The sequence below is a fragment of the Acinonyx jubatus genome, chromosome B3, assembly GCF_027475565.1.
Source record: "Acinonyx jubatus isolate Ajub_Pintada_27869175 chromosome B3, VMU_Ajub_asm_v1.0, whole genome shotgun sequence".
In the NCBI taxonomy this organism is placed as follows: domain Eukaryota; kingdom Metazoa; phylum Chordata; class Mammalia; order Carnivora; family Felidae; genus Acinonyx; species Acinonyx jubatus.
In genome coordinates this window covers 103,293,443-103,305,814 of record NC_069386.1, presented here as the reverse complement: position 1 = coordinate 103,305,814, position 12,372 = coordinate 103,293,443, and the positions used below count along the sequence as shown (strand labels likewise).

Here is a 12,372-nt window from a genome sequence, read left to right as displayed (position 1 = left end):
AACCATTTCAAGAAGCACCTAGAGTGGTAATCTGCTGAAGGTGCGTTTTCTAGATTTTTTAAAACATTAAATCACTTGGTTTTCCCTATAAGGATCTTACCAGTCATTTGGTTCATGAAATCTATGAAAGGTCAAGTCACTAACTAAACACTAAAGAAATAAAATAATTCCTTGAAGGCTATGATATTTCAGATAATAATGCTTACATATATGAAAAAGACATGAGCACAATTACCAAGATACATAATCAAGAAGTATGAATTCAAATCATGTAGAAAAAGTTCTAAGAATTCAAGTACTTCCAAAGAAAGACAACCTAAGATAAATTTTTAAAACTGCTTAAAAACTGTTTTTAATTCTAGCTCATTTAGGTTTAATAGATGTCACACAGTTTGTTAAAACGGGGCACAAAACACAGTTTTAAGCAGCCTGGATTAAAAATGAGAGCAAATAGATACATATTTATAATGAAAGATTTAACTAAATACCAACAAAACAAAACAAAACAAAACAAAACAAAACAAAACAAAACTGGTTGATTGTGTTCTATATCTGGCCTGAAAAGAAGAGAGAGACAGACAGACAGAGACAGAAAGGAACCACGGATGGGGCACCGAGGTGGCTCAGTCTGTTAAGCGACCGATTTTGGCTAGCGTTATGATCTCACTGTTCATGAGTTCAAGCCCCGTGTTGGGCTCTGTGCTGACAGCTCAGAGCCTGGAACCTGCTTCAGATTCTGTGTCTCTGCCCCTCCCCCACTCAAACTCTGTCTCTCTCTCCCTCAAAAATAAACAAACATTTAAAAAATAAATAAATAAATAAATAATAAAAAAGGAACCACTGACACAACCAGAGTCCCTAGTGAAGTCCAAATAAGATCAGAAGGAATGCACTCCATCTCTAGCTGCTGGACTTTCCAGCTGATCTCTAAGAAGACCCAGAGCAGCTCGTAAACTTACTCGCTTTGATATTTCCTCATTTTGACTAAGAGCACCTGTCTCAAAATTTTGACATTCTCTCTATCTTCCACTTCTCTATCTTCCATTTACCTTCTCACACCCCATGGAGTCATCAAGTTTTGTCAATTATTTCGTCACAATTACAGGAATGATGTCACAGAACTACAGAGGCAGGGGGTACCCAAAAGGCCACCGATCCTAACTTCCTAATTTTATAGATGAAACGGAGGTTCACAGAGGTAACAGGTTTTACTTGATCAAGGTCACAGAACAGTAAGGTAGGGTTGGTAAGATCCTAGAGATCTTCCCACAACATCTCACTCTCTCAGAATAGTACTTCTCCCTTCGTGCTTGTCCTTCTCTGGTAAAAACAAAACAAACAAACAAACAAAAAAAAAAAAACCCAACTTCATCACCTCTGGCCAACTATTTCATTCTTGCAGATTTTATTCATTTAAAAAGTTCCCAAATACATTTCTCCACCATTCAACAATCTAAAATTATTCCTTAGAGACAAATGGGTAGGCTAATTTCTTCTGTTTGACCTTCCACACATACTATCCTCTGGCCATGCCCTTGCCTCCTATCACTTCACAGACAACTCTCAGGAGTCACACTGCTCCTCACTGGCTACACCACACCCTTCCCACAGCTGACTCCATGCTTCTCACTGATCTCTCAACCTTCCTCCATTCAACTTTCTTTAAGACCCAACACAAGCCTTCCCCTTTTCAAAACCTTGTCTTTAAACACTTCCAATTGATCTGTCCCTTCCTAGCTCCTTTTGCTTTTACTGCCCACACTACACAATTGAGGCTTGATAAGCAGCCATCCCATGGTTTAAATGTCTATGCAGAACAGTTTCATAATCTATTAAATGCAATACTGCTTCCTATCACACTTCTAATCACTCATTCCCCCACATATGTACATATTCTCTCCCCAACTAAGCTCTAAGCAACCTGGGGCGGAGGTGGGGGCAGAGAAGGGGGATTTCTTAAATGCCAAACAGCAAGTAAGAAAGAACTAAGCACATAGCAGGCTCTCAATATAAATCGGATTAAGTGGCGTTGAAAAAAATATAATTCAGATATTCCTGCCTTTTAGTATTCTTGTCTTAAGTCCGAATGTGTTTACCCTTTAAGATCGTTCATTCTACATGATTACATTAAATTAATCAATAAGAGGGGCGCCTGGGTGGTTCAGTCAGTTAAGCGGCTGACTTCCACTCAGGTCATGATCTCACAGTTCATGAGTTAAAACCCCACGTCGGGCTATGTGCTGACAGCTCAGAGCCCGGAGCCTGCTTTGGATTCTGTGTGTGTCTCTCTCTCTGACCCTCCCCCTGCTCACCCTCTGTCTCTGTCTCAAAAGTAAATAAACATTAAAATAAATAAAATGAAAGTAAATTAACCAACAAGAGAAATAACAAGGTAAAACTAGACATCAACTTCTTTATAGGCTTTTAAGTTTTGTTTTTTCTAATTATCAAATTAAGTCCTCAACGTAACAAATGTAAATAGCTATGAAGTGTAAAAAACTGGGAAAGAAGAAATCTTTTCTTCAATTTTTTTCTTTTTTAGAATTTTTTGAAAGTTTATTTATTTTAAGAGAGATAATCCAAAGCAGGCTCTGCACCAAGTGCAGAGCCAACATGGGGCTCAATATCATGACTCTGAGATCATGACCTGAGCCCAAATCAAGAGTCAGATGCTTAACCCATTGAGCCATTCAGGTGCCCCAGAGTCCTTTCTCAGTGAACACTACTACTGACCATGCATTTATACAAACCAAAAATCTGGGATTCATCCTTAGCTCCTTCTTCACTCTCACATCTAATTGTCAATTCCATCTCTAAGTCATCTTCCAAATCCGTCTACTCTTCTCCAAACCAGCATGCCTTCACTCTACCATCCTCCAATGTATTGAGGACCAACTGAATCTCTCTCAAAGAGATCCCTACAAAATTTGTAGCCAGTTGGTTTCCTGGACTGAATAGTTCAGTCCTCTTCCAATCCATCTATTTTTTTTTTTTTTTTTAGGAGGAGGAGGGCAGAGAGAGAGAGAGAGAGAGTGAGAGAGAATCCTAAGCAGGCTCTGTGCTGTCAGCGCAATGCAGAGCCCAATGCAGGCTTGAACCCACAAACCACGAGATCATGACCTAAGCTGAACCCAAGAGTCAGATGCTTAACTGATTGAGCCCACCCAGACACCCCCTGATCCATCTTTTGATAACTGCTATCTGAATGAGCCTTTTAAGAATTATATATCATAATTTAACATTTTAAGATGATTTGTCACTTCTCTTCTTTAAAGTTTATAACCTAGCCCCTTGCTTCCTCTCCAGCTACACAGTAAGGGCATTCTACCCTGTTCTAGATGCTCTGGCCATACTCTTCATTCCTGGCTCCAGTCTATTACTTTTTACTAGTACAGCTTTAGAGCATATCATATCAAATGAGGCAAATTTTCCATCATTCAAGTTCTTTCCCCGATATTAGCTATTCTCAACTATGTGTATTCCATATGTATGTAATTATTATGTATATATATCCTCAACTGTATGTCCTTCCAGGTAAATTTTAGGATCACTTTGCCAAATTCCATCTACTATTCTCTAAAAACAATAAATTCAAGGGGCGCCTGGGTGGCTCAATTGGTTAAGCATCCAACTTCGGCTCAGGTCATGATCTCACGGTTGGTGAGTTCAAGCCCCACATATAAACTCTCTGTTGTCAGCACAGATCCTGCTTTGGGTCCTCTGTCCCCCTCTCTCTCTGCCCCTCTCCCATGTGCTCTCTCTCAAAAACAGATAAACATTTTTAAAAACCACAATAAATTCAAGTGACATTGACTACAGCAAAATCTATCTCTTGAGACATAGTTAGATTGTCTTTTAACCCAACAGGGGTCATTTTTGTATTTCTGATTCAGTTATTATTCTATACATTGCAGTCAGCTTCTCAACGCCTTTCCTAGTTTGTTTTTGCTTTCGAATTCTGTTCATTCATTCTGAATGGGAAGAGACCTACTAAGAAGTGTAGTGTTCAATTACTGTTCACTGTCTATTTGTTAATGAACAACTTCTCCCTCCCTGATCTGAGAGTTCCGAGAGATTTCAGTTCGAAGAGTTCTAACTTGAAAACAAGTTGATAAGGTCCCTACTATGGTTGCAAGCAACCTCTTCTTCTGGGGCTCAGCTGGAAGGAGTGGTAATCACTGTCTGTCCAAATGAGTCAGATGTAATCTGTGATTTTTGGTTCAACTATAGACTTTGAAAGACCGTACCACAACTCATGCCCTTACTTTCACTTTTTCTTATATATTTATAAACTCCAGGATATAATTTACCATCCAAGTTCCTTTCCTAACCACTATACCACATATTGGGAATCGTTTGGTGAACAAAGGTAAAAAGGAAAAACATGATGAGGACAAACAACCAGCTATTAAACTCTGGCTGGCTCAGATCACCCCCTTGTGTTTTAGAGATAGTATTTACTTTTGTTAGTCCAATGCTTCCCAGTGCATAATATGTAAGCCATGGACAACTGTAGGTGAAAAAATAATAAACTTTTAAACAGTTTTTATTTAATAGTTATAAATAGTTTATTTATTTAAATTCTATTATTGAAAACACCATACTGATTTTCCATTTACTGAATATAAAATTTCCTTTTTTAATAAAATGAGAATTCAAAATGAAGTAAACATTTTTCTTATTTTCTAAGGGGCCTTCCAGACTGTACCATTTCAGGAGTAGGATACATTTAGCCTAAGGATATGTATCTCATCCCATCTCCACTAATGATAATAATAATAAAAATTGCCTCCAGAGTAGTGAAGACATATGCTTATCATGGTGCTGTTGTCAGGGTTGGTTTTGTATTTCATTGGTATTTAAGATAAACTTGGGAGGGAACATTTAGATGGAGTAGTAGCCGTGGTCTCCCTTCACTCCATCCAGATGCTAACCTTGTCCCTTTCTTAAATCTTGACAAGGAAAAGTCTAAATGTCCTTGGATAGTAAATAGTAAGTATTACGTACTCGGAACTACTTGACCATTGCTACAAGTAGTATAGTGAAGTGATTAAGAGAGCAAATTCTAGAGGCAGACTGCCTGGGTCTGAATCCTAGCCCAGTGAATACTTCCTAAATGACCTGCGGAAAGATCAATCTCTGTGTGCCTCATCTATATGCATCTCCGTGTGCACATCTATGATGTGCCATCATGTTTCCTCATCTATAACATGGGGATTCTGTAAAATTGAGATGTGATGGAATATACTTCATTGGATTTTGTGAGTATTGAGTTAATGCTTAGAACAGTACTTCTTCTATACTAAAACTTGTTATAGCTGTTGAGTATTTTATGTGTCCAGCACCATAAAAAATGCTTTATACGTATTTCACACATTGAAAAATGAAACTAATCTTTGAGAACCATATAAAAACATAAGAAATGGCCCACTTAATTTTTGTAAATGAAACTTACTTTTGCTTTAAAACTGCTCTCAGAGCATCCTTCTGTCCCATGGTGTACCGAGAAATAAAGATGTCATTTGCTGCAAAATTGAGACACAAAATATACTTCAGATTCCTAAAAATTTGTTAAATTTTAATAAAGCTACCCAAAAAAAAGCTTTTTAAGAATGTTTAGGAATTCAGCAATAAGATTTCTTAATTTTAAAAAATGTGAGTAGTAGCCGTGATCTACTAAATGACTACTAAATGACTGATTAATAATAGTCATAACCCGGGGCACGTGGGTGGCTAAGTCAGTTAAGCATCTGACTTCAGCTCAGGTCATGATCTTGTGGTTCATGGGTTAATCGAGCTCTGTGCTGACAGCTCGGAGCCTGGAGACTGCTTTGGATTCAGGGTCTCCCTCTCTCTCTGCTCCTCCCCTGCTCACACTCTGTGTCTCTCTCTCAAAAATAAATAAACATTAAAAAATATTTTTTTCAAATAGTCATAACCCTAGACCCTAGGGGAAAAAATAAAATAAAAACACGTGAGGCCAAATTGGAGCCATTTGCTCAAATTCAAAAGAGAAAACCGTGGATAAAAATAAAACTACATAAAAATGTCACTACATTAATTTCTTCAAAGCATATTTTTAATTTTTCAATCTATTATATTACCAGACTATTCAAAACTTAAATTCAGAATTTATAAATTTTTTTAAGTACTTAATCCCAAATTTATGCAATAGGTTAATAATAAAAACATTACCATTACCACTGCAAACCTTTTTCTGGATTTTAAAGATTCCACTACTAGCCTAATTTGGAAGGAAAAACTAATTAAAATGAAATAATCAAAATAATAAGAAAAAATGTAAGTTTATTTAATAAGTATCTTTTAAAAAAATCAATGAGGGGGCGCCTGGGTGGCTCAGTGGGTTGAGCGGCCGACTTCCGCTCAGGTCATGATCTCACAGTCCGTGAGTTCGAGCCCCGCGTCGGGCTCTGTGCTGACAGCTCAGAGCCTGGAGCCTGTTTCAGATTCTGTGTCTCCCTCTCTCTCTGACCCTCCCCCGTTCATGCTCTGTCTCTCCCTGTCTCAAAAATAAATAAACGTTAAAAAAAATTAAAAAAAAAATCAATGAACATCTTAAAAGCTAAAAACCTAAAATCTTATCCTTATAAAGAAACTCCTGACACATACAACACAAATGAGCCATGAAGACCTGCTACCTGAAATAAGTCAATCATAAAACTAGAGCGGGGGGGGGGCCTGGGTGGCTCAGTCAGTTGAGCCACCGACTTCGGCTCAGATCATGATCTTGCAGCTCATGAGTTCAAGCCCCGCATCAAGCTCTGTGCTGACAGCTCGGAGCCTGGAGCGTGCTTAGGATACTGTGTCTCCCCCTCTCTGCCCCTAACCCACTCGCATTCTGTCTCTCTCAAAAATAAATAAACATTAAAAAAAAAAAAAAAAAAAAACTAGAGCATGGGGAAATGGAGAGTTAGTGTTTAATGAGTAGAGTTTCAACCGGGGAAGATGAAAAAGTTCTGGAAATGGATGGTGGTGATAACTGCATAATGTGAATGTATCTAATGCCACAGAACTGTACACTTAAACAAAAGAGAGAGAAAGAGCTAGATTCTGTTATGTGTATTTTACAAGGGGGAAAAAAAAGGAAAAGCAAATCTATCCTTTTACCTTTTTGTCTGTTGCTCTCTTCCAGTTTATCCACAGGCAACCCCTGCACTGCAACGTCTTTAGGAAAATCCTTTGGGATGTGAAAGGAAGAAATGAAAAGCTAGATATCTTTATGATTTATTACTCATCAAGTAGTATTTACTAGCTATGTGACTACTATGTTCTAGGAGGGCAGGATCGTGTGCTTTTATAGACTTAATTCCCAGAACCACTGCAATGCTTAGGTACCTTGAAGGTACTCGAGGATCAGTTGAATGAGCAAGTAAATGAACAAGCAAGCAACTCTGGCCCTGAAATTCATACTCAAATATCCATTTGCCACTTCTAGCAGAGAGAGTCATTTAACAATTCAGTTGCTACGGTTTAATGTGAAAATCTGATTCACTGTGAGTCAAAGGAGTACATAAGGATGGCCAACAAATAAAACAACATCACAAATTAATCACAGCATTCTTTATCACTGAGCTCAAATATGGTCTCAGAAGGCTTCTCTACTGGCAACTAGCTTTCTGTTCACATGTGTAACCCTAGTCTTCATCTTTAAGATTCTATTCAGTGCTAAGACACCATGACTTTTTGAGTACTAGGTTCATTCAACATTGCTCTTCACCTTCCTTAGACACATCTTTTTTTTTTTCCTGCTAAAGCAGAAAAGAGTAAAGAGAAAATCATTAAAAGAAAGTGATCCCCTGACAACAGGTATTAACTTCCTAAAAAATAGTTAATGAGGGGCACCCGGGTGGCTCAGTCAGTTGAGCATTCCACTTCAGCTACTACCATGATCTCACATCTCATGGTTTGTGAGTTGGAGCCCGACATCAGGCTCACTGCTGTCAGTGTAGAGCCCGCTTTGAATCCTCTGTCCCCACCTCTCTCTCTGCCCCTCCCCTGTTCATGCTCTCTCTCTCTAAAATAAATAAAACATTAAAAAAAATAGTCAACGAGGTTAACAATACAATAGAATACAGTATCTGGGGAATTAATATAAAGGCCTCCTACAAATGAGTAAGAAGCATAGCATATAAATATGTAATTCACAAAAGAAGAAGGCAATATACATGAAAAAAATTTCTCCTTCAGTAATAATAAAAGAATGCCTTCTTAACCTATCAAAATGGCAACTTTTTTTTGGTCTACTTTTAATGCCCTGTATTGGTAAAGCTGGGGAAAAATAATACCACTAATTCTGCTCATGATCTTGCTGAATAATGTATATTGATACAGTCTTTCTAGAGGCAATTTAGAAACATTTCAAGAAGTGTGCATATCCTTTGATTTAATAATTTTACATCCAGAAATTAATCCTAATGAAATGACCTGAAATATACACCAGAATGTAAATCACATGGTTGTTTATATTATCAAAAATTGGGGGAAAAAACTTAATGTCAAATGACAGGAACATGAACAAATAAATTATGGCACACATACACTGAAATTCTATGAACCCATTAAAGTTTCTAGGGAAAAAAAAATCAATGGCATGGAAAAATATCCTTAATACTACCTAATAATAAAACAGTATGGTCCTATTTCATAAAACATGAAGGCAACAGTTGTTGACTTCAGCTACAGAATTTCTTCTTTCCTTTTTCTCTTTGTATTTTCTACAATGAATTTTAAAGTTTTTGTTTTCTTTCTACTCATGTGCAAGGACTGGCCCAAACAGGAATAGGGATATCTCACTTTCTGGTAGTGTAGAGAAATACATATGAATAAAAGAAGATAATGAATAAGCTTATAAATATGAGCATATCAGGCACAAACTCCTTTAGTTTCCTCATTAAAATAGCTTGATCAAGTCAATCCACACTGTAATCTTAGCACTCATTTATGAAACAAAAATGTGATACAAAGACAAACTACAGTTTGTATTCAAGAAAAAATGATAATGAACTGGATTTACTTTGCAGGCGTATTTTACCTTAAGCAATCTACACAAAACAAGCTTTGAGTCCATATTAAATCTAATGGAATCCTAATCATCTTCCAAAGATCATCGATTTATTTTCAATTATATAGTAATAGCATATCCATGCATCTGGGAAATTATTTAGATGATGGAATTCAAAGACCATTAATCATTAAAAAAGGTCTGCTCAAAAAAGAACCAAAGAATACCAACCCAAAGGCTAGGCATTGACTAAGGGACCAGGTGCAGCACATAATTATACGTTTTTATTGTGAGTGTTTTACAAAGTTGATAAGTAAGCAGCTTTAATTTCATTCTTACCAGGAATGAATTTCAATTTTCAAAATATTATATTGTGAAACTCTCTTCTTTAAAGACTTGTTTAATGGACAATTTACAGTCAACATTATGATTGGTGATCAAAATCTAATTAGATTGCATGAACAAAATATATTTATCATCAAATATTTTCAGGATTATAAAGGTAAAGATGAGAATTTCATGTTATTATTTTTATTTATTTATTTATTTATTTTTTAATGTTTATTTTTTATTTTTTGAGACAGAGGGAGACAGAGGGAGACAGAACATGAGTTTGGGAGGGGCATAGAGAGAGGGAGACACAGAATCCGAAACATGCTCCGGGCTCTGAGCTGTCAGCACAGAGCCAGATGCGGGGCTCGAACCCACGAACCATGAGATCATGACCTGAGCCGAAGTCGGACGCTTAACCGACTGAGCCACCCAGGCGCCCCAATGTTATTATTTTTTAAAGACCGCTCAAAAAAACCACACATAAAACCTCACAATAGCTCGAATGATATATAATCACACCTCACTTTTTAAAAATGATGTTCCTACTGTTTCTTTACCTTTACCTAACAGTAAGTTAAGTCTCTAGTCTAGAATATGTTTTCCTTAGCTCAGAGCAGAGCTTCTTTTCAGTTACAGTATTTCTCTCAGTGCTCAACATCTTAATAACTAGTATTTTTTATTCTATGGAAGATTGTTTAATGTCTCAATGCTATTCAAGTTGCAACTGTAGTATGTAAAACATTTCTTTGTAAGTGAAATTTAAGCAAAAACAAGGCCTGTTGCTCATCAAACATAATTCAAGAATACATTACTTAACAATACTGAAAAGTTTAACATGAATGGAATTACAAATTCTTTTGCTTACGCTTTCCGACACAGTAGAATTTTCTAGTGGAGGATGCAGATAATTTCTAGCAGAAGTCAAGTCTGATGAACCTAACAAAACAAAGGAATCAATTTGAGTGATTTTAAAATCAGAACCTTTTCCTTTAAAAACTGTACAAGTATGATTCAAGAACTGTCAACTCCATATTAATGCAAAATCTATACTGGAAAGCACTTTTCATGCAAAAAAACTTAAGATGTAATTAACATATATTCTGATGAAAGTTTTACAGTTGATATTTAGGAAAATAAGGGTCAGTACTGACAATCAAGTGGGATACATATGTTTTAAAATATATTGTTACACTGTTGGATTTGGACAAAGCATGGGTAAAATCATTAGCCAGGAATAAAATATGTACATGATATAAAAGCAAGACTTTATTATGTCATACCCTCCCTCCCAAAAAAAGCAGCATTATATAAGCATTTTTTTTGTTTTTGCACATATATTTATTAATTTGATCTTTACAATTATCAGTGAAATGAGCAAAGCATATGTCTTCTTCATTTTCACTGAACTCCAGACAGGTTAAGTGAATTGAAATACGGAAGCCATCAAGAGGCAGAAGTTAACGCTTTTCTACATGCCAAATTGAATAACACTATCCAAACAGAAGGTAGAGCATTTGGTAAAAACCCCTATTGATGAACAATAAGCACATCATACTAGTTAAGTGTGTCCACCACAGATGTGAACAAGAACAATATGCAAAAACCACACAAAGAAAAAACACAATGGGAAATGTTTCATTCATTCCACCTATTCGTTGTTAAATAGATTAGACCGGCTGTGCTAGCCATTTCCCCATGGAAAGGGGTCAGCTTTCAAACATCTATACAAACTAGATGTATCTTATGTTTGAGAATTTAAACATATAAAATCCTCTAAATTCTGAAAGGCAAAAAACGAAATGAAAATAAAGACTAAAGATTTACAAAAGTGAGAACTATTCGGAGTCACATACCACATAACGTTCCATTCAAGCTAGCCTCGGTTTTAACAGGAAGACGTTTATTTGCAGACAACGCTGGAGGAACACAGGGCAACTCATCTTTGAGCAAAACCGAATAATCTCCCTGATTTGGAGAAACTACCTCACGAAGCCTCCTCGCTGGTATTTTAACCCTTTTTTTCTTTTCCAGGCTAAACTCAGAGCCTTTCATATTTTGCAACAAAACTAGTCCCACAGTTCTGAATAGAATTTCTTCTAGGTCCGTAAAACTTCAAAACAAAATTTTCACCGCTTTGGGGACTTTGGGGAGAAGGAACGAAGGAGGAGTATGATAAACAAAATGTGAATTTCAAGTGATTTTAAAACATCCAGTCATCAACCTGTAAATAAATCCATGTCTAAACAGACTATACAAAAAGCTAGAAATTTCAATTTGGTATTTAATCCAGGATTAGAGACTACTAGAACACCATATTTACCCATTAATCCCACTCAGTTCCACTAATGCATACGCCAGGGAATCTGAGAGTAGGGATGATAAGAGAAAGGCCGCGTGAGCAACAATAACCATAACGACACTCCCCAAACCTAGAACTGGCAGTGCAAAACCAGATAGTGTTAAGATTCGTTGGTGGGACTCAAGCAAAACTGAAATGCTTTAAAATCACCCATATAAGAAGCTTAATAGCTGTCTTCCGCCAGAGTTTTACACACTCCTCCAGTTGCAACCATCGGACACCTAAATTCACCCCTCCCAGTCAGCAGAACGCTCGGCGACCGCGCAGTCACAGGTATAATCCGACAAGAGCTTCAGCTGCCGGCGAGTCAACGTCCACTTCCCTTTAAGCCGGCCCCCCTGAGACTCAACACGCATGCGCGCCAAGATAATCATCCAAAACAACCAACGAAAAAGCCGAAAGCTCTCAGGTGTTCGTCCATCCCTCTCCGGGTGGAAACAAACTCCCAGTGTAAAAGGCTTAAGAACGTGTGAATTTGGTCGTTTTTGTTTTGTTTCTTGTTTCTTTTAAGACACTACACTGCCCCCACGAGATTTAAACGTTGAATAAAACTCGAAATTCCCATCGAAGGCCCGCACAGATCCCGACCTAGTTGGAAATACCACTCCTGTTGCTTAGGGACTGTTTACAGTGTAGCTCCTGGAGACCGTTAGGGACG

General features: G+C 37.2%; 1 protein-coding gene across 11 annotated transcripts in view; it reads right to left on the bottom strand.

The window, feature by feature from the left end:
* Positions 1-12,321, bottom strand: part of KIAA0586 (KIAA0586 ortholog) — a 110,831-nt gene extending 98,510 nt beyond the window's left edge. For 4 of the 11 annotated variants that reach the window (XM_027065811.2, XM_027065812.2, XM_015071840.3 and 1 more), the window contains exons 1-4: positions 11,209-12,175; positions 10,221-10,291; positions 7,129-7,198; positions 5,456-5,525 (exon numbers count right to left, since the gene is read on the bottom strand). In XM_027065811.2, coding sequence (XP_026921612.1) covers positions 5,456-5,525; positions 7,129-7,198; positions 10,221-10,291; positions 11,209-11,407 — 410 coding nt within the window. In that variant the 5' untranslated portion in view covers positions 11,408-12,175. Of the gene's footprint in view, positions 1-5,455; positions 5,526-7,128; positions 7,199-10,220; positions 10,292-11,208; positions 12,181-12,302 lie in introns of those variants that run through there. The other 7 variants (XR_008299427.1, XM_053224493.1, XM_027065815.2 and 4 more) reach the window with 7 other exon arrangements.
* Positions 12,322-12,372: the final 51 nt, after the last annotated feature.